This window comes from Brachyhypopomus gauderio, chromosome 20 (assembly GCF_052324685.1).
Source record: "Brachyhypopomus gauderio isolate BG-103 chromosome 20, BGAUD_0.2, whole genome shotgun sequence".
NCBI lineage: Eukaryota > Metazoa > Chordata > Actinopteri > Gymnotiformes > Hypopomidae > Brachyhypopomus > Brachyhypopomus gauderio.
Genome location: NC_135230.1, coordinates 13,868,603 through 13,891,515, shown reverse-complemented (window position 1 = coordinate 13,891,515; position 22,913 = coordinate 13,868,603). Strand labels below are relative to the sequence as shown.

The 22,913-nt window shown below is 46.5% G+C and overlaps 1 protein-coding gene across 1 annotated transcript in view; it reads right to left on the bottom strand.

The window, feature by feature from the left end:
• LOC143483965 (mitogen-activated protein kinase kinase kinase kinase 4-like) overlaps positions 1-20,034 on the bottom strand; it is a 40,663-nt gene extending 20,629 nt beyond the window's left edge. The window contains 3 exon segments of the mRNA XM_076982351.1: positions 1,773-1,829; positions 19,119-19,184; positions 19,538-20,034. Coding sequence (XP_076838466.1) covers positions 1,773-1,829; positions 19,119-19,184; positions 19,538-19,594 — 180 coding nt within the window. The 5' untranslated portion in view covers positions 19,595-20,034.
• Between the last annotated feature and the right edge of the window lie 2,879 nt (positions 20,035-22,913).

The following is a 22,913-nucleotide window of genomic DNA, read 5'->3' as shown; positions in this document are numbered from 1 at the left end:
CTCAACTTAGAATGGCATTTCAGAGACTTTGTTTTCCCCAGATGTAGGACCAGATGAAACAGAAGGCGTGGAGACGGATCAAAGTGCCACCTCGAGGCCCGCGCTACCCGCACCTAAATCAGCACAATTCTCCAGCATTCCTGAGACGTGCGGCAGGACAGGGACTGGCAAAACAGGACCGACGGCCATCTCGCCCACTCGCCGTGCAGGAAACAGGAAGCCGGGGCCTGGAGAAGGAGGCGATAGAGTGGCGCATCGTTGCGGAGAGAGGAGGCGCGTGGCGCACACCTCGTTTGGGTGGCTACGGACGCAAAAAAACAACCAGGAGCAAACGCGGCCAGCCACAGACGTCACCGTGTGCCAATGCCGTTACCACATGCACCACCAGGAGATGAGATGCTTTTCGCTACGGTGGATTCGGAGAAACTTGATCGAGAAAACACTGGAGCCGAGACTGCAGGATGTCATCTGCTTTTGCGATGTCTCGTGCAGCATATAGAAAAGGACCAGACTTGCTTGTTCACCCTTTCTGGTGGCTTTTCTGAAAAACGTGACAAGCTCAAATTTCCTATTAATATTTCAGTTAGGCTTTTGACCAAAAACACCCCTTTTATGGGAAACATTCTAAACAAATCACAGAAGGCACTGATTGAAACCAAACACTGAACCACATGGACACAAGCAAGTTGCGAGGCTGTTTAACTGGGCTCCAGGCAACCTTCCAGAACATCTAAAACCCGGGAATGGGGAATTCTGCATTCGGCTACAAACCCTGATCATCGCATTAAAAATATCACTTCGCCGCACTATTAACACATCTAGAGGATCTGCAGAATCTTTTGCAGACACTTCAATTACTTAAAGCCAGCAAAAATCTTTGCTCTTTTTGCTCTTTGCTCTGTAACTCTTGACACTGGGGGCATGGACACTTACTGGGGTCCGTGTGGGTGGACACACTCCCAACACCCTCCCGTGTGTGTGTGTGTGTGTGTGTGTGTGTGTGTGTGTGTGTGTGTGTGTGTGTGTGTGTGTGTGTGTGTGTGTGTGTGTGTGTGTGTGTGTGTGTGTGTGTGTGTCCATGTAGACTGACACAAACTGAAGACTGAATTGGAAATATTCCAATTCAAGTTCATAAAGAGAGGGACCTTCAGAGGTCCAGGGAATTGGAAACTCCACTCAAAACTCAATTTAAGGCTATTTGCGGAAATCACCACAACACATGTGAGAACCCTGTGGAAGAAAGCATGGTGTGGCCCAGAATCTTCACTAACTTCTACCTAATGTTTTAAAGTCTCTCCAGGCTCGTCAGCCCAGTTCACGAGGAACGTGCTCTGATGTTAGATCACAGAAAGCCTAGACAGACTCTTTTGGCCAGAAGCAATTTCGACACGCCTGAAAATACTGTCTTCAGAAAGAAATGCTAACGTCTATGCTAACAAATAAGACATGCGATTAAAAGTGAGCAGTCCCGTTCTGTACAAACTGCCTTATAAAGTGAATTTGTGGTGTAGTTTGAAAGCATCGACTTCGACAGCTGGACCAGATGTTTTCTTTTTCTTTTGGTCTTGTGCGCTGGAATGGTCTCCGAGAACTATAGGCAACACTGTTTATATTGGAAATGTACACTCCATAAAAACTGCACTGGGTGGAGATTGTGCTTTTCAATTCTGATCCAGGACCAGTTTCCCTTACACTATATGATAAAAGCCTTATGGAGTGGCAGGAAAGGACAAAGGCTTTGAGATCAGTGTTGGGGCGATGCATCGTTATACCTCTGTGACATCCATGACCTTGATGGCGGCCAACTGTCCCGTTTTGACATGTCGGCCCTGTAGAGAAGAAACAAAAACACTGTTAGTCATTAGGGTCAGTGTAAACGCAAACAGCCTATGAAAACATTTGCCTTGTCAGATGAGAAGTGGACGCTGGTCATTCAGCCAAACCGACTTTGTTCCCCCCCCCCCCCCCCCCTCCTGCCCAGCCTGACGTAAACCAACACCCCGAGACTGGGTAATGACAACATTAAACCCCAACACCACAGCAACAACTCAGAAAAGAACAACGGAATATTAAAACGACCTCAACCTTCCACTTAGTTCCCGAAACAAGTGAGCAAAACACTAGTCTCTGAAGTTTGGCCCCGCCCCTGGGCCCCTGTGTAAACATTCCCACACTCTTCTCACTCCTCCCCTCCACCTCCTCTCTCATTCTCCCTTTCACCATCCACTCCTTTGTCCTTCCTCCTCCTCTTCAACATAAACAGAGCCAGAAATAGACAAGCCTCTCCCCTTTATCTACCACCCAAATGCCAGAACACCAGTCCATACCCCCCTTAAGAAAAGCACTATTGTTAGCCGATGCTGAAAAAGCCGGAGTGTGAAAGGAATCGCCCAGCAATGCCAGTACGATTCTGGGGCTTTACGGGGGGGGGGGGGGGGGGGGGTTCAAGCATGAACTTTGAGGCATGTATGTACGAATACAGTCACCTCCTCTCCCCCTACTTCCTTGAGAAGACTCTCAAAGTCACAGCGGGGGACGCATGACACACAGTGGGGATATGGACCCTGAGAGTTTAAATAAGAGCTTACGAATACCAGGCAACGCCACAGAGCCGAGTGAAAGACGAGAGAGGGAAAGTATTGTGCTGACAGGAGTCAAAAACCTCCTGGCTTAGGCAGAGCTCTCTACCGATTATATCAAAGGCTGTAGAGTCGCAGCCTTGTGCAGGACACTGCATGGCAGAGATGAAAAGCTCTGACAAGTGGGACATCAAAAGGAAAAGAAAAGGTTCTGTGGTGTGAAAGGCAAAACAGTCACCCTGCCTTGTCAGAATGGTATGGCCTGTCAGTGATGTCACCCAGCCTCAGGCAGCCGGATTCGGAGAAGGAACTGGTTGGGGGTGAGCTCATGTGGGGTATGTGTGAGTTTGTGGGGTGGGGGGAGGCGGGTGTTTGGGCCAGCAGAACCCTGCTGTCAGCGTTTACAGTTTAGGGTTTCCTTTGTCTGCATGGCAGAGCTGATATCTGAGCTGAGAGGTCTGCTCTCCCAGGCTTGCCTGTTACGAGGAGGACCAGAGGTTTGGGGGATGACAGACAAGAGATCAGAACGGCTTGGGAACAGACGGTGGAGGTTAATTTTGTGGGTCATTGCACTGTCAGTCATTTTTCCCCAGGAAAAGTGGGATTACATCATAACATTGATGGCAGAGGGAGCGCACACTGAGGTTAAACATCTGGACCACAGACCCAGAGAAAATGGTTACAGTTATTGTGGACACAGTCAGCTCAAAATGCGGTAATTAAAACAAGCAAAGAAATAAATAAATAAAAAAACAGGAAGGTCACAGAGGATGGAAAAACAGGGCATGAGCAGAATCACGGTGCAGAATTCGTCCTCTGATGAATCAGTTTCCATATGGCCAAGTGAACCCATATGTTTCTCACCCTTTTAATGCCATTCAAATATCACATCAAGGCTTTGGGGCTGGCTACAGGAACACCAGGTAAACCGTTTATAAACAAATTAACTTTTTACTTATTGCTGAAAAAAATGAGCTAGTACTACAGCAGCACGACAACCAATACGCAGTTAACGGACTGGTAATATCAGGTTCCTCTTCACGGCCAAACTGATCCACGTTAACGCAGTGCGGACATTAGTGCATCGTAACCCTCATTACGGTCATAAACGAACAGCCGCATCTTGTTTTTCAAACTAATTCAGAGAGCAGAATGCCGAGTGTTCTGCCCAAAGCAGGAGTCCGGCCCTTCAAGCTGAGCTTGGCCGGCTGCCAGCAGAGCGCTCCTCAGATTAAAAGCAGATTATGAGCTCATTGTTTGCCGGAGTCCCACGGAGTCCTTCAGGTTTCACCACACGGGAAGAGTGGGACCATATGAGCTCATCACAATTAGGCCTCATGCAGCAGCGGCCCCGCCAGACGTCCCGTTCACAAGAACACAGGACATCGACGGGGCCGCAGGAGGAAAGCGGCGATCACAGAGCGATAGCGTAGATGCTAACCTCGCGTCTGCTGCAAACACTCCTCCATTTCTCTCCATTATCTTCATGCTTCCACGTTCTGCGTCCTCCCAGGACCATTCTGAAATAAGCCAAAGTTTCCACGGCCCCCGTCTTCACAGGCACACTCTTTTGTAAGACCAGATCAAACCAGAACAGGGTTTATCTGAAAAGCCCATTAGGACCAGAGACACCATATGGCGTACAGTTAGTTCTACGTCTACACCAATCAGGTTTTCCATCACGCGGTCACAGCCCTCTCTGATTACCAGGTTACAGTGTGGCAAATCTTGAAACATGTCACAGTCCACCAGAGCCTCAAGGGCAGTGCCATGACTTACAATTACTCACTGGAGAGTTCCACTGTTGAGTGTCGAATGTTAACTTAAAACATTTAGAAACCTCGGAATACACTCTGAAAAAATACGACCTTTAAAAAGTTTTTAAAACAGGGTGTGTCTGACAGACTATGAACAGGGACGAGGGGTGGAAAAACAAGTTAAAGCTGTGACAGACGTCTGGAAGACCTGCATCAAGACTCCATCCAGACGGTGACACTAGCTGTCTTCAAATGAAGACAGAAGCAGAGCCGGAGTGGCTAATCGGGAGATTCGGGAGGATTCCCGATGGGCCGGTTCATGTCAATCTCTAGTTTGGGCCGATTGGGAGGGAAAAATAATTTTGGGCCGGATTTGGACATGAAACTCCCGGGCTGAAAAAGTGTCCCACTCCGGCCCTGGACAGAAGTGTCAGTCAACATTGAGTAACTAAAAACCACCTGTGTCTTAATAAACCCAGGGCTTATAAAGAACCTCTGCAGGTTGCTCTGGATAATGGTGTGTGCCAAAGTACGTGAATGCAAATGTGAAAACGCATCAAAAAATTGACAGGACTGTCAAATAAGCTTTGAATAAATCTCTATCCATCACACACACACACACACACACACACACACACACACACACACACACAGCACAGTTATTTGTGGTGCTGGGCCGATGATGAAGAGGCAAGAGGAAGAAGAGGACGGTGCCAAGGAAATCCGTCTTAAACCGTCCTGGTCGTCAGATGGCGGTTTGATAGCATCTCTCATGGAGTGCTGGACTTCCCTGAGGAAATGCCAACAAGGACGAGTCACACTCAGAGCCGAGGGCCCGAGGCGTCCGGAGAAACAAGAGCCTCAGCAACCAGCTCCTCACAGCGCCAACCACCCTTCGGACAGGAGGTGCTGCGTGTTGACGGAAGCAGCATGGACGTGGCCGGAGGAGGAAGAGGAGGAGGAAGAGGAGGTGGGATAAACCACACCCAGGAACACTACTGTCCACATGCCAGGAAACAGAGAAAGGACAACCATGGTGAGGGTGCTTCTTCAACGCAGCCCGGTACTGGACCCCTCTGAAGAGACACTACTCAGGAGGACCGGATTACACAGGGTAAGGATTGTAAATCCATACTTTGGGCACTGGTGGGATCCTGCGGGAGAGGCAAGCTGACCCTGGATCAGTGGGTCGTAGCTGACAGGAGTACAGCACACAGCTGAAGGCAATCCAACGCCAGCAGGTAGCACGCACTGCGCTGACCTGGATCAGAATTAGCACACGCCTTTGGCTTCAGTATCTGGCTAAACAACTAAGGGCACATCTTGAATAAAATGGTGTTGTTCAAGTCTTTGCAATGCTCTTTGGCAAACGGCAGTTGCAACCAACTTGCAGAGCCAGCCAGTCAAGAGACGTTGTAGAGCAGACGCAACACACACACACACACACACACACACACACACACACACACACCTCTGAAGTTCTTCCCATCTCAGACAATGGGGGGGGGAACGTGATGGAACAGGCAGCTGGATCACAGTGTGGCGGAACAGCTCGGCAGGCTGTGAGGGAGATGCGCTTCACGTGCAGCTCACAGGAAGTGACGTCAACAAGGCGCCGTTACGCTCGGAAGTGCCGCACACACCAGGAAACAGGCTGGTACACACAGCGTAAAACACGCTGCTGGACTGACGGGGCCAGTTTTTATCACAACACAGACTGTTGCCGTTACCTGCTGGCCACACACACACGCGCGCGCGCACACACCTTTCTACACTCCATCGGCTTTGATATGAAAATAGGTAAACCTGAGTCACCACATCCCCCATTTGAGAGGTCTTTTTTTTGTTTTAGGTCAAAAAAGGATTACAAGTTAACTTCTTTGTGAGGAAGTAGGAGAGATAGATTTGCATCCCCTCCCCCAGTCACACGACACTGCATGGTTCTTGTGCACAAGAGGGTCCCTGTGCATGTGCGCACTGTGCACAAACGTCTGTGTGCACCATCGCCATTCTAGAGCTTGTGTTCTACCTCCTGATACCTCTCATTCCCACTAGGGATGCACCGATTCCGATATTAATATCTGTATCGGCCCTGATATTGGAAAAAATTCTAGATCGTGTATCGGTGACAATGTGACCGATCCATAAAAACAGATCTATTCAGTCTAATTCTATGCTTGTAACGCGTTTCGGAGTTAGTTCAACCTTAAATATCCACTCTGTCCCGGATAGAAGTGAACTTGGACAGTTAACAGGCGACTGAAACACGAAGCACACAGAGGAGAGGTGAATTACTGACTCGTACTCGCGCTGGTGCTATTCCACTTAGTCCGTTTATTTGCTGGTTGACCAAAATAATCTTGGGCTCCAGCACTACTTGACTGTTCATACATGAACTGGTGAGTTGTCCAAAGCTCATTGAATGCGTTACTTACAGAAATAAAATAAAGATAAAATAAAGAGCAGTGGTCTGAATCGGTCTACGGCAGAAAGTTAAAAAAACAACAATATTCCATACGCGCACTCAACTCGCTCCCTTAGAGACAGTACACATATTTCTGGCCATTACATGCTTTGTGCTCTGCGTGATGTCTGCACTAGCAAACTAGCCGCGTAGGTATTGCTGTTTCTCTTATTTAATCTCCTTATTTATTGTAAATTATATTTAGAATTCTTGAACCATTTCAAAGGTTTCTTGCAGTTATTTTTTTCATGTTTGACCAAAGTTGTGAACCTATTGTTTTTGTCAGTTTCAGGTTCTTTGGTATTATTTATTTTATATTCAATGTTATATTCATAATTGCACTGACTGAACAAATGCAAGTTGTGTTGTTTTTACATGTTTTTATGTGTGTTTAAGTGTGCTATACTGGTGCAGTTTTCAATAAACTTGTAATTCAGTATGTCTGTGTAAAAAAAATAAATAAATAAAAATAAAAAATAGTTTTAAGTCGATTCAGCACTGTTTTACTCCATCAGATCGGTATCGGCCGATACTAAGCCTCAGATATCTGAATTGGTATCGGAAGTGAAAAACATGAAACGGTGCATCCATAATTCCCACTTTACTTTCTACCACAGACCACTTCGAAGGCCTGATCCATTTTTGAAAGGGGGTGTGGCTAATAGGTGCCAACGGCCAATGGGCATCTTCCTCAAATTCCCCCTGTCCAGTGGCATTATGAGACCTTCTTTGCGTTTTTGGGCCGAGCCCTGGAATCTGCAGACGTTTTCAGAGCTGCGAGGCCGTTCAGCGCCTTCAAGCATCTCGATTCAAACGAAGCTAGCAGACTCTCAGGCATGTCGTTCAAACGTCATGGCGTCGGCTGCTGTAGCGCATGGAGCGATGGTTTCCATCGATTGCCTCTCCCCCTCCCCCACCCCACCACTGGCGCTACAAACTTCCTGGAGCCCGATTTCCAAGTGATTTCATCACCCTGCTATACAATGTGTTGCCATCTGAAGTAAAACCTCGTCCATCCAGGGAAGGAAAGGGCCCGTTTCAAATGGATGACGAATCTATTAATTTAATTGTATTGCCAAAGTTGAACCCCAAAGCCAATGTAGCCACTGGTGACATAACTGCCTCCCCCCCCCCCTCTCCATACCAAGCCTAGTCCAAAAAAGGAAAGCCACGCCCTCCTGGCTTTGATCTGAGGGAACAGCTATGAAAACACTCCTAACGTTATCGGCTTCGAGACGGCCACGGGGCAGCCCCAAACACAAGCCTTTGGTAAGGTCAGAGTTCACAGGTGCACCAAAGGAGGATTGAGTTCCCCCTTCCTCCCCCCCCCCCCATTCCAGCACGGAGGAGAGCGCCTGCACAAGATAGTTTGCGAGGTGGGACGAGAGATCAGGGCAGGGCAGACGCTGTGGCCAGACCGATCGACAGGACGTCTGGAGACTCGGATGCAGTACGAGGGGACAGAAAAGACTCCGAACTAGGGGGGGGGGACAGCGTGACCACGGAACATTCGAGCGGTGTTGAAAACGGACACTCGACCAAACAAGGAATCCGAACTGCAGTTGAAGTGTAGCAAGGAATAACGTTCTCTGTCACGTGACCATGGCAGATCCCTTCATTTTGCTTAACACAACCCCTCGCAGCTTTCTGATGAAGCACATTATTGTATGAACTGCATTAGCCTCCAGACAGCATTAGCGTGTAGCGATCGTTAGCTTGTTAGGTGTCACTCGCACACACACTCTCTGGTTCGGCCAGGGCTGCTTACTCATGGCCCACTGACAGCTGGCAAGTCGTTTTAAACTGGAACATCTCTGTGCCATTTCAGTGAATTGGCTGCGAAGCAGGAAGTGGTTTGCGTGTTTGTCATAAGAGTACACGAACACTCTGGGAACCCAATACGCCAGGCCGGGTTCTGCTAAGCTGACATCATGAAATATACGACACCGTGTTGCTCGTTTCCTGTAATAATACTTTGATTTTTAGAAGCGACAAAGTTCTGCTCAGACACAGGACACCTGTGGTCTGTTCCAACGTCCAGGAGACTAGCACACTACAGCAAGGGACCCCGGGGGGGTTCTAGAGGAACAAGGCCACACTGCACCAGTGTCTACGAAACCTAGAAGGGTGCACGGTGGCCTGGGGTTGGACGTAGATGACAGTATCTACTGTTGGACAGTATCAGAGAGGAGAAAGCTGAGCCGCACACTCGCACGTGACCAAAGCGCTGCTAACCCCAGCAGCCCAGACCAGCACAGCTCGACCCACTACACCACCACCCCCCCACACCAGCGTCTGGGTGCAGCAGCCATCTCCGCCCAGCAGGGCCCATGCAGGGTCAGCCTTCTCCCCTTATAAAAGATCAGGTCACTGTTCCGAAAACATCTCCCGGAGACGTTTCACCTTGTAGATGCGTCACACAAGCAGTTCTGATTTATCTGACGTTGGAGAACAGAAAAGCGAGAGGGAGCAATAAATAAATAAATCACACTGTAGGAGCTTCGTCTGATCCACGGCCCGGGTCATCATTTTCACGTGGACACATTGCAGGGTTTCACACTGCCAGGTTCACTAGGTTCGTTATCTGAACACCACAGAGTAAGAGAGCAGGGGCGTGGCCGCCTTGGGCAGACGATCAGACGAGCCCCAGGGCCGGCTGGTGAAGTCTCCCAGTCATTTTAATAAGAAAACAGAAGCCAGCCAACCTTAGAGGCAGTCCTGTGGTGCGGGACATGCTGCAGGAGGTTGCAGTCTCGTCATTATTGATTTATTGCGACACCCGTGCAAAAAACCGTTCAGCTGTACAGAAGATTCATCTCCGCAGCTAAACGCTAACATGACTGATCTTACACTATGCATAATGAATAAAGCAGTTTTACTAAAATAAAGAGAGAGAGCGCACTAGAGAGAGAGAGAGAGAGAGAGAGAGAGAGAGAGAGAGAGATGCACGGGAGAAACGGCAGTCTGGATGCATTTGTTCAGTGGGAGTTTGTCCATTGTGTGGCTTGAGTCTATTTCATTGAGCAGAGCAAGAAGGGCCCCTGTACTACAGTCACACCACTGTGGCTGTCAGCTGCTGCGAGAGACAGCTGTGTAATCACCTGCCACAAAAGAGCCAGTACATGAGCACTGTGTGTGTGTGTGTGTGTGTGTGTGTGTGTGTGTGTGTGTGTGTGTGTGTGTGTGTAACTAACTGCAAAGGACACAGCATTAAAAATTTGTTTAATACATGTTTGCTGTATGCTGAAGAGTTTCTTTTCCCAGCTGAGAACACAAGTATGTACGTATGTACACACACACACACACACACACACACACACAGCCTGAGGAAGAACATGCAGATTGGTTGTAGAGAGAGAAAAACTGCCAGCAACGTCAAAAGATTTCAAAGAAATTATGTTTCCCTTGGTCCCGCCCTGCACTTTCACCTCTTCTCAAGGGACACTGCCCATGGGCGTATGTGTGAGTGTGTGTGTGTGTGTGTGTGCATGGATATGAACAACATATCCATGCAAACAATTGAGCCCACAGCGCCCCGTCTGCAGCGTCACAGCAAAGTCACTGAACCGCATTCGGGCCGTTACGACAGAGCACCCACAGACACAGAACCAGGGCCTGCAGCTCACTGAAGCAGTCATCAACACACTAGACATTCATGAGGAAATCAGAGGGGGCGGGAATGCGACAAGCGACAGTCGTGAAATAAAAAAAACAGCTCCAAGCAACCTGCACCTGCCGCACCCTGACCACCAACCGATGACTCGGCAGAAATGGCCACCTGCGCAGCTGCTCACAGAAAGGGGGCGCTGTGGAACCCCAGTGCTCCAACCTCCCGTGTCGTCCCAACACCCCACCCCCGGTGTCCTCTCCGTCTCTTCCTGTCTCTCTTGTTCCCTTGCCATGAGGCGCTGGACAAAAGGGAGAATTCCTGGGATCCGGACCTTTTGATCTCGGGCAACCGGCTGCATGAGCAGCTCTGGCCTGGCTGCGCTCCAGCCGAGCCCTCGGGCCGCGAAAGGCCTTAAAGCCTCCGGTCCACAGGCGGATTAGTGTGCTATCTGCTGGCATCGGCAGTCTTCCAGGCTGAGCGGAGACCCACCAAAGCCTGGAAGAAGCTTTCTGTGTATGCTCTCTGCTGCAAGTATAGCCAGATTAGGTTCTTCATCTGCGTCATGACGAGCATGGGGTTAAAGAGCTGGGATTATAAGGGAGGTGAGAAGATTCAAGCAAACATCCCAAGGCCAAACACAATGGTTCACACTGGTTTGCTTTTCGCATGTATCCAAGAAAAATATAGCTTTCAATATTCCAACATGGTAAATTATTCAATGGTGGCCAGAAATGTGAAACCTAAATTCTGAGGGGAAAAAAATACAGTAAAATTCTGTCTCACACAAACAGACCTTGCTCCTTAATGGTACTCTACAAGTGAAATGTCAACACTTGTCGATAACATAGTCTGAAAAGAGACCAAACAGAATGCTGTTTTGGGTTAATAAGGACTTCATTCGTTTTGGTTGAACAGCAGCATGATCAAGGCCAAACAGACACGGTGTTCCTACATTCGACAAAGACAAAACAAAACAACCCCACCAAATACGAACCGTTCTAAAATGGGGGTGTCTGCCAGGCGTGAGACACCACCAAAAGCATATAACGCTCAAGGTGTAATCGCTGGCTGTAGAAGGTTAAGGCAGCGTAATGCTAACATTGTAATGGATGTAGAAGGTTGAGGCAGCGTAATGCTGACATCGTAATGGATGTCTTATGTGCTATGGGTGAACGGAGGAGCACTAAAAACCCAACTTTTTCATTCGGTTAAAAATAACATCCACCCTGTAAAAGCGATTACAGGCCCCTCTGGGGCCGCAAACACAACCATCCGTTTTGGGATGGAGACAGTGTAACTGTAGCAACCTCGAAACTGCGAATGTTTTGTGTCACGTCTTCAAAGAGCTACGGATCAAGATAAATATAAGCTGCATGATGAGGGGATATAGTTTTCACAGAAAACTGTAATAAAAGATCTCCAGTTACAGAAAGTGAGGCAAACCAATGATTCAGCCAGCGACCAAGTGGCAACAGAGATGTATATGGAAGCATGGAGATACCATCTGTATCAGCTGTGGAGATCCGGAGAAGAACTGCAGAGCTGCGAGCTTTAATGGCAGTGCTGTTCAAATGTGACCGTTCAAACTGATCAGGTGAGTGATCTTGCAACTCGAAATATTTGCTTACCAATGAACACGTCTCTGCAAAAAAATACTGTGTTGGACAGACCTGGCCTTGTTCTGGCGAGGTCTTTGACAGGGTTGTCCACTTTGTGTTATATTACTGGACTTTTTTTAAGATCCTATGTAGGTTCTTGAGGTCTAGGTCTGAAGCCAGAGGTTTATGATGTAGTACAACACAGAACCCAATAAGTCAAACAATGAGGGCCTCTATTCGGTGTTAAAGATGGAGGCTTTTCCATTTATTAGTGTGTAGGAGAGGGGGGAGGCTTAGACAAAGTAGAGATGGAGGTCCATGGCTATAGCTTTTGTCCACCCTCCTCCATGCAGTTTCTCTGTCTCTCTGTCTATCTATCTATCTATCTATCTATCTATCTATCTATCTATCTATCTACAAGATCATGCTGGCAGCAGCCCAGTGAAATGTGTAGACTCTGACCAGTGCTTTGGTTAGCATGACACTTAGCTAGCAGAACAGAGGGTGAAACATTCAACACCTGTCAGTTTTACCCAGGGGGCCATGTGTGGAAAGCAGTGAGAGGGAGTTGTGCTTGTGCTGGGTGACCCAATTCTGCTTCTACATAAAGAACATGTACTCTTCAGATCTCCAAGCTGAGCTCCCCCAAGTCTTTAACTTCTGTTGATATTCCAACTGAGGCACATAAGCTATCCTGTCTTTACTTAAAGTACACTGCACAAAATACACTATATTCTACACAGTATTACAGAATAATGTTGCTTTGTAAGTAACAAAAGGTTACTTGCTCATTACGGTGTGCTCAAAGCCCCTAATTGGGTTGGGCATTGATGTTTTGAAAACCATGAGGTGAGTTTTACAGGGTAAGCAAACGGAAAAAAATAAACCCACACAAAACCCTTGACCCTCTTAGGAGCGAGAGACTAAAGTGCCCCCGGAGCTCAGCAAAACAAGCCTGCCCACTCCTCAACACTCCCTCCAGTAAACGAACCCACAATTCAGTTTCCACAGAGCTAAAGATAGCACTCAAAAGCACAGCGAGGGCCTAGTTAACCCCTCGAATGCCAAACGTGTGCCAGAAGCTCGGAAAGGAGTCGTTTTGGTCACGCGAAACCTCATCGGCCTCCCATTAGGAGAAAGCATGGCGGTCTTAGAGCTGGAAGGGGCCGTGGTAAAAAAGTGAGACCTGGAGTCCTTTCCACGGCGTGAAAGAAAGCAGACGCGCTGAACCTCCGGTGAGGGGATACCACAGACACTAAAAGGGGCAGCGCTATATACAGTGTACCGTGAGCATGCTCTTAAAATACACCTGATGCACCGTACATTTCTGCACCGATGGCTGCACACCGACGCTATAACCCAAACTTTGCCCCTAGCCCCAGACGCTTCTTCCGACGGTCAAATGCTGCCTTGCTGCAATTGAAGCGCGTCTCGAAAGCCTCAACTCAGCCGCCCCCAATTCATACAACCACGTCTGCCATTAGACACCATTAGGCAGCTTGCACCAAGAAGATCACCATACGCTGCCAGCAGCCATGCCCAGGGGCAGCGGTTCCCATGGTGTGTCTAAATGTCTAGGAGAGCTTTCGGATTGGCCAGTTTTAGCTCAACTCATGGCAAGATGTGTGGTGTCTGATCCTAGAGCTTTTTCTCAAGGGGGGGGGGGGGGGGTGTAGTACAGTTGAGTAACTCTGGGTTTGGGCAAATGGAGGGGGTTACATGAGGACCATATGCGCATATACAAGATTTCTCACAAGTAATCGAGTGCTGAAAAATCATCAAATCAGCAGGGAACTGGGCGACACCGCCATTACTCAAATGCGTCTGGCGGTGTCTGGTGGGGGTTGGTGGGGGTTGGCGGGCGCTCTTTGTCAGACGAGTGCCAGCTGCACGACTGCCGTCTGCACAGGTGAGCTTACACTCCCTTGCATCATCTCTCATGGCGGAGCACAGGAATCATTAAAGTCCTCGTGTTGGTCCACCTGTGGTGTTGAGGGGATTCTTCAGGAAACACTTAAATACTGATATTGGTGTCCATGGCAAAAATTTAAAAAATTTGTATATAATTTAAGTTTATTTTTCATACACATACATTTTAGTTTAAAGTACCACAATAAATGGGGACCATGTCCTCATAAGTTACACAGATACTGTCAACAAGCTCGTGTGTTTGTAGATAAGGCTATGAAGGAGTAGTGCACTACGCCCACGCTTTTCTTTATCATTTGGTCTGGTGAGCATGTCGTATCTCAACAAAGAGTCTCACATTCACTCCGGAGGTCTGTGTCAGCTCGGTGTTTCTGAGCGCCGCATCGTACACAGTGGCCGCAAACAGCCCGTCTCCAACGGCCAGCCCCGGGGGACGGCAGAGAGCACTGATCTGTCGCCAACACACTCGGACGTGGTTGCTGCCATGGGACGGGACAGGAAAAGGTTAGACCTCCCATCTGCCCCACCGGCAAACGGCCTCAGCTCGGCTGCGAAAGAAGAAATACAAAGAAGCTTTTTCCTCTCAGCCCCTGGGAGACGCCACGTGACTCCGGCATCTCTGCACAGCGCCAGGCAAAGCAAGCGGGCGATTGGCCCGTTTCGCCGGTTGCCAAGAGACCGATCAACATCGGTGGCTGAGAGGTTGTGTCACAATCGCAGAGTCCACCAAACGCCGCGGTCAGTCGGAGTCCGACGGAACCCTCACAAAAGGCGACGCGGGGTCTACTGGAGAAAGAACAAGACCACTGTATTGTACCGCAGATGTCTGCTTGCAACTCCAGGGGGAAGGCGGAGGAGGGGTGGGGTGTGGTGGAGGAGCAGGGTGCCAGGCCACCATTGGAGCTTGGTCCTGAACACAGTGATTATGCACATGTGAGGGGCCTGGAGGGGAAGCGCAAGAGTGGCATTGTGGGAGGAGTGCCAACCCCAGACGTCGCGCTGAAGGTGGCGTGCTGTTCTGGCCCACATACTGAGGTTTCACTGACCGCAGGAAACGATGGCATCTGCCCGTGAAATGCACAACGTTGGAGATTGTTTGGGTTTGGGGTTTTTTTTTTCATCTTTACTCATATAAAAAAATTATATCTATTCTATTTGTAATATCTTCAAGTTCTGAGATTTGGAACTTGGATGCCTACAGGTTGTAAAACTTGATACAAGACATTGTAATTCCATAACCATTTCATAAAGTAAACCAGGAAGAAAATTGCAGTGACTACATCAAACGCTTCTTTTGTACAAGCGCATTTCTGCACTGCGAAAAACCCTTGCTGCCTCACAAATGGGCTGTTTTGAGGCCCATGACACAAGAGGGTCACAGAGTGCGCCAACTTGAGGTGTGTGTACTCTGGGTGACCCTGAGCACCAGCTCTGAAACCTGGCGTGGTGCCAGGAGGCGAGCTTTGCCCCATGACGAAATCCTACTGCCCCCCTTTGTCTAGCAGACCCAGCAGGAAGCTATTTAAGGCAGGTCCCTGTCCTCCAGCACCGTAACCCCATAAACCCGCAACCCGGCTCAGCCACTGTGTCCTTGCATCTACGCGTGTCCCGCCCAAAGCCCGTCCACATTAGCCGCAATTCTGTGAGAAGGCGAGACGAATTCTTTGTCCGTGGTAGTGGGGTGGACAGTCGGACAAGACAGTGGATGAAGGAGAAGATCAGAAAACCAATGGAAGTCTGAAGAGCAGAGGAGAGAACATATCTAGCAAGCCCTCAGACAGAGAGGGCTCGGCGGAGTCCAGGAGACGAGATCGTGGCACACAAACCACAGAGAACGAGAACGCCAAAGTGCCTTAATTGACTATATATGGCCATTGCATTGTGGAATTGTTCTCCATCATAAGCTGTGTGTATCTGGAGAATGTAGTCTTTTTTCTTGAGCTCGAGGCGGTTTCAGTGAAGGCAGAGATGGCCACCTGAGGATTTCCATTCCCCGCTGCCAGCTGGCCCTGCACCAGAGTGATAAAACTCTAAACAGATTCCAGCAGCTCTGCTTGGGAACTGCCCATCCTACACAGAGCTTTCTGCACTTCTGACCACAGCAGACCAGAGAATTCCAAGCACTGAACACAGTGGAGAACACTGTTAGTAATTAAAGGTGCAGGTCAGTACCCAAATCGCCACCCATAAAGGACAATGTGGACACATTTAACAAAAAAACAAAACCATTCAGAAGACAAGACTGCTTCTGCACATGACAGAAGGTTAAGGCTGTCATAATCCCATAATTGAATTAGGCTAACTTCTAATGATGTCCCTTAAACCATTACTCCAACAGCCGGTCTGAAAAAAGTAAAGGATTAAAATCACACACCATTAGTTCCGATAGACAATTTATTTTATACAGTTAGCAAGTTAGATAGTCAGGGGTAGTAACAATGCAGTGCACTTATGTTTAGGTAGGACACAACTATAGGATATTGTGTGAAATAAATACATTCCAAAAAAGGCAACAAAGATGTGACTGATGAAGTAAATAGAATGCAAGATGGGTCTAATTAACTGTGTGGTTAGTTTAACTAGCACTATTTCAATAATATCCATAATCTGTTGATCCTTCCTCCCCCCTCCCTCCAAATTTCCATAGAGAATGCCTTATTTTTAATATGATGAGGATGTCAGGAATGGCAATTGATACATTTAGTCTATTTTTCAAACCAATAAAAACTACAGCAAGCCTTTAACTATCAATGGCTGAACTGCTTCCTCTCATTCCAGAACTTATATAGATTACTCTGCTCAGATCAACAGTTTTCATGCAGCGTAAAAAATGAAACAAGAGTACCAACATGCATTGCTGCCAATACTGGAATGGTGTCTCAGTGGATTTATATATATAAAAAAAATCTTTCTTCCTCCTGCTGAGATAGGAGCCCGTTTAAATGCACCACAGAAACTCATACAAAAACACCTTTGTAATGAGGTGGTTAAGGCTCTCACTAACCCCAGAACAGCTGCTGCTCGACCAGTTGGGAGTCTTCCTTGTTAGACCTCGGATACTCATTTGTCACTCGGTGAAATAGGCACAAGAACTGTCCAATCAGAAAGGTCTCTAAAAGATACAGCGTCTCCACCTCTCTCCCGAGTGTGTGTGGGGGGTGGTTGCGTCTTGACTTGATAAACAGCTCAACTGGAGCGACATTCAGTGGGGGTAGTCCACATGGCTGTGTGTCAAATGTCTGAATATGCAACAGCAAGCTAAGCAAAACACAGCCATTAACTGAAACGTTGCTCAGGGAACACAGACCACACTATGAACAGACCACATCTTCCCACCACATAATTATGTGACCTAAATTATTTTGAACATCAAATCCATAGAACCCCCTTTTCCACCTACATTACTGAACTCCTGCACTCACTATCTAAATGCACTGTGCACCCTCGGCTGAGGGTTTCCATGTCAAACGCTTGAGGAATTTCTGGTTCTGATGCAGCCTTCAAATGAACGGGTCGAGAGGCATGACGGCACTGGAGCAACAGTTTGAACTCTTCCTGCTCGAGCAAAAGGACTGGGGCTCTTGAATAGGAAACGGCTGCTCTGTAATGTACAGGCTCGCGCCGACACACAAACAGAATCCAGCTAATTTGCCTTTGATGCAAACAGTTCAAAAGGCAGATTAGGCAAACCCCATGTCATCATCTCTCCATAAGTTGCATGGCTGTGTGTGATGTGACTGAGTGAAAGCACAAACACACACACACAGAGAACAAGAACTCCACTCAGGCCCAAGAAGCCATCTGTTCACACAGGGAAGGTGGTCTGTATGCACAGTTTTCATTAGCTAGCAAAACATGAAACATGTCACTTGATCACATGCGTGTGGAACCTATACAACAGGCCTAAATTCATACTGAAGCATCAGACTCTGGAATCACGAGCTTCATCACAGAAGTGACCGATTCGATTTTCGAACATTTGCCAGAAGTGCTGCAAATGCCATAAGTGAGGGCAACATACGACAAGCAATGTAAAACAAAATACACCAATTATGCAGTCAACACAGAATGATGCAATACAAAGACTGACCAGCCTGAAAAGTCAAAGTCAAATTTATTTATATAGCGCTTTTCACAACACGCGTTGTCACAAAGCAGCTTTACAATCATATGGGTCCAGTGAAGTCTGAAAGCAGCCTAACCAGAATGTGTACAAGAAGTGGGGGCTGTAGATACCACAGCACAAAATTAAGATTTTAAAGTTGAACTGAACAAGCTGCGCCTCTGCAAAGACATGAGCATGTTTGGCCACAGTAATCTAAAAGCAGACGCAAGGCAATATGGGTGCAATTCCATATACTTCCATATGTCGCATGAGGGGGGAGTGTTCAGATGACCTGGTTTGAGCGCAAGAATTCATGAGAAGCCATGTCGTAAACACAGACACGCTATAGAGGAATTTAGTGAATACCCGAGCGTGTCCACGTTCCGACTAACAGATTGCTAACTGGGTGTAGAGGGCATACTAAAAAAAATATTTCAACTGTCCATGACTTCCATGGTGCCGAAACAGAATGCTTTCATCACACAACTCCAATGTATTGATAAGCCCATCTGCGACTGGCTAACCCATCACTATACTCTCCCAAGCAACAGTCACCACAAAACAGGATATGATGTCAGCCCTCGTGCATGCACCTCAAAAAGAAAGATGCGGGCCTGCAACAACCATTCAGTTTTCCGAAAAGCAAAAAGTTAGGAAAATAGAAATGACCAATTAATTTGCCTGAAAAGTAAACACGCTCACAATTACAGACGTTTGGCGTTTGCCACAGCCCCGCGCGCACGGAACAGCTACGTAACAAAGCTACTTGACGAGTTGCATTGTTTCGTCATAATAGCATGATGCACAGAATCCTGTGTCAATTACGCCGCTTATTGTAACGGCAAACAACATGGGTTCGTCATCCACACGAACCCATTATACAGCGAACAAATAAAACCGAAGGGATCATTAGCACGCTTGGAGGTGCGTCGCGCTTTCTTATATCCAACCAGAAACTTGGTTTAACAGTCCGTCTGTTAATCTAACTCCACCCTAATCGTTTTATTTTCATTTCGGTACGGTTTCATTGCATTAATACTTTTTTAAGCTGCAGTAAAAGCAGTTTTAAAACCAACCTTGTACACTTGTCCATATGTGCCATTTCCAACCACTTCCACTAATTCAAATATCCCGGCTGGATCCTACAGTAAAACAAAGAAAGGACAAAGGATGTGTTAACATGTAATCGGCGAGACAACAACAGTGTGGACAACTTAAATAAATGATCAAAGCAGCTGTTGCGCTCTTGGCTTCATCTTCAACACATGCCATTGCATTTAGAACAAAGAAAAGACCTGAACTCCGACGACAGTACCCTCCGCTTCACATAGCAATAACGCTGTCTAAAAGCAGTTTGTCGTTTACACAGAAACAAAGAAAACTAAAGAAGACTTCCAAAGAGGCTGCGCTTAATAGATCACCTATAAATGTGCTAAAAAAAACACTTGCATTAGCAATCCTAGATTAATACTCGCTGCCCTTGTCCAATACTCACCCGTAAAGAAGAAAGGTCTATATCTACTAGACTTTTAGCCGGAGAGTCGTTCGCCATCTTTTAGATTATTAACAGAAAATCGTTCTAGGAGTCTTGTCTTCAAATGTGATGCAAATTATGGCCGTAGTTCTACATTTGCGGCCGGTCTTTCCGCTGGAAACTGCCACAAAAGATGGCTTAACCGACTGCTCCTTCCGCTGCTGAGAGACACGGCTACTCCATGTTGAGGTGGCAGACTGAGCGAGGATCCCGATCCTTAAACTCCGCTGCACTTTGAGAATCTCACAAACACAGGAAGCCGGTCTGCTGATTCACAGAAAGAAGGGCTGGGCTTAGACAAACCAAGCCAGAGGAATGAAAATTATTTAGAAAAGATTTATAATATAACGAAAATACAGTGACTCTTATCAACAATGTGTTTGAGCGAATGCATTTTTTTATATTAAAATTCCGTTCCTGAAGGGATGGACAGGGGCTCTTTTAAACGTGCTCAGTCTCACACATGCGCACGTGTGTTATCAGCAGGCAGTAGCCCAGTTGAAATTATTGGGTGTGGCAAAAGGAACAATCGGACCATAGTTTACAGTAGACTAATAAATCACTCTGCGTCACGCGCTCGGCTGTTTAACCGAAACCCGATAAATAGGTTAACCACGCCCAACAAAAGGTGCTATTATTTTTTTCTGTTATGTGTCAAGTGAATAATTCCTAATATTAATTTCCATAATTATTTTTGTAACAAATACCTCATTAAATTAATGGTCTTAATCCAGCCATCGTTAATTTGGTTAGGCGGCCTGGGCGGGGTTTAATACAAAGCCCATCGATTCTCCTCCCACTTAGTGAGGGAGTCCCCATGGCGTGAAGCTCCCCCTAGCAACCTCTTCGTCCTCTTCTGGCCCGTTTCTGCCTTAGTCATTAGTGCCGAGCTGATCATCCTGAAGAAGTTGGTGCCAACAGACCGAGTCAGCACGATGTAACTTGGTCTGTTTCCCAGATGGCTATTGCAAGATTACACTCCAGAGGGGCAGGCTGCTTGTTCATACGTTAAAACCTATATTCACCACAGTGAATTATCTTTCGATACAGGGTCTGTCGTTCGTTCAAGGTATGAGAACAAATGTATTTATTATTGACTTATATAGATGAAAGAAAATACGTGTAAAATAAGTGAAAGAAGTGAAAGAAAATATCTGAAGCTACACATATCAGACATATGAGCAATGAATTATATTCTATAAGGTCCAAAGTTATTCCTAGAAAATGATTATTCACATATGTTTGATAGGTAAGTTTCTGATCTGTCATTCACATATAAAAGATACTAAATCTGCATTACTATTATGAACATGCATAAAGCTGAAAATTACTTTGTTTTTTGTCCAAGTCCAAGGACAAATGTCAGACAATGAGACATATTAGTCACCAGTCTAATCATAAGCATTGGCTATAAAAAGAAACTGAGATGTGATAGGAAGAGAAAGGGCACTTTTTCCATTATGAGGGCAATGTGGGGGGCGGGGGGGGGGGGGCACTCAGTGAATCTAATACCGATCTTAAATGAAGACCAAATGAACATCCACAAATTGTAATCATTCTCTATACAGCATAATAAGAGCTGGACTCTTAGAGTCAATACATAACTGACTTATAAGACAAGTTTCAGGTGCCCCTTATATAACCCACCAACTGACAAACAGGGCAAACCAGTCAGGCTAGGTTTGAAAATAAAGGGCATGTATGCGCGCATTTGTTTTTGTGTCTGAATGAGAGAGAGAGAGAGAGAGAGATTAGGAGTCAAACATGGCACATCTTTTGTGAGAAGGTCTTACATTGCCAAACCAAATCTTTGAACCGACAATTTCCAAGGCAGGATAAGATGTTTACAATAGTTTACACTCTTGAACTTATAATCACTAAACCCATAACATTTAGGGGTGTTTTAAGCCAGAGTTATAAATATACTTAGTGTACAAATGACAGAGATTTAAATGGACCGTTTTCTGATTGTAGACATAGCTACACGGTGTAATTAAATGTTCTGGGAATGACCTTACAGACAACTAGGATAACTATGCAAATTATGGTATTTTTAATGAACAGAAGAGATGTGCGTTTCCTTTAGGCCTCTCTAAAACCGTGCAGGTCGGCAAGTTTGTACATGACAGCACATTTCTCAAATGTCACAAACACTGTCAGAGAAAATGATATACAGTAAAGATAAGCAAAAGTGTTGACAAAGCTTCCCACCAAATCTCAACAATACATACAATTAGATCCAAGAGTATCTGCTCAGTGTGAAGTGTGACTCCATCCTGTCTGAGATGTTCCGTTCAGTAAGGTAATATGATGATTGATATTAAAGACCTTGCTGAGAGGATGAGAGTGATCCAGACAACAGAGAGAATATCATAATGAGGGCAAAGAATGAATATAAAATTGTTCTCAAGTGTATAAGGTAATGTTCATTGTTTCAAACACATATTTAAAGACAGAAAAAAAAGACCACTGCTGGACAACTGAGATTCCAGTTCGGTTGCCTTCCGATTCTGCAAGGCTGACTGTACATGACTGAGTCTCAGTTAAGTAATCAAAGGCGTGTGGGAGATCTTTGCAGCCTATGAACAACTATGATGTCACTCATGGTGACATCCACTGGCTGACATGACAAGTGCTATTTCAGAGATCTTGACACTGATAACTGTTGAGGACCATTAGTCATTTTCAGTTTGTGCCCAAACAATAAAATGAGTGTGGAGGGAGGTCACAGCTTCATGTATACTGCACACAGATCCATACCACACATGCATACTGCATATTGGCTGTTGCATTATATTGCATTATATTGCATATATAATCAGACAGAGAAGACAGGAATGGTGTAAACCACTTCTTTACAGACAAAGATGCATTGGTATTTTATTGAACACATTGACAGAGAGAGAGCCAGTCTTCAGCTTCTGTCAAAAGTGAGATGTTTTATATTATACCTAAACCCTAGCAAATCCATGATCTGCAACAAGCAAGTGATTTCATACTTTAACAGCTGATGTTCCGGGCAAAGGGACATTAACCGATGCCCATGGTGTCTTCTAGTGGAATCAAGTCATGAGGCTATGACAGCAGCTATGAGCTTTAGAGATGTTCCAGAGCTAAAGGAGAACTTGAAGGGATTTGGGATTTTGGGAGCACGCAGTCACACGCATGTTTGTCAGCCTGAGCTCACTGGGGAGTTGGTGAACCACATATATGTCTGGACACATTTTGAGAAGTGGACTATACGCTTTGCGGAACATACAAGCGTAATAACTGGAAATGTTTGATTTTTTAGACTTCCCCCCAGTACACAGTGACAGCAGTATCACTTTTATTTGAT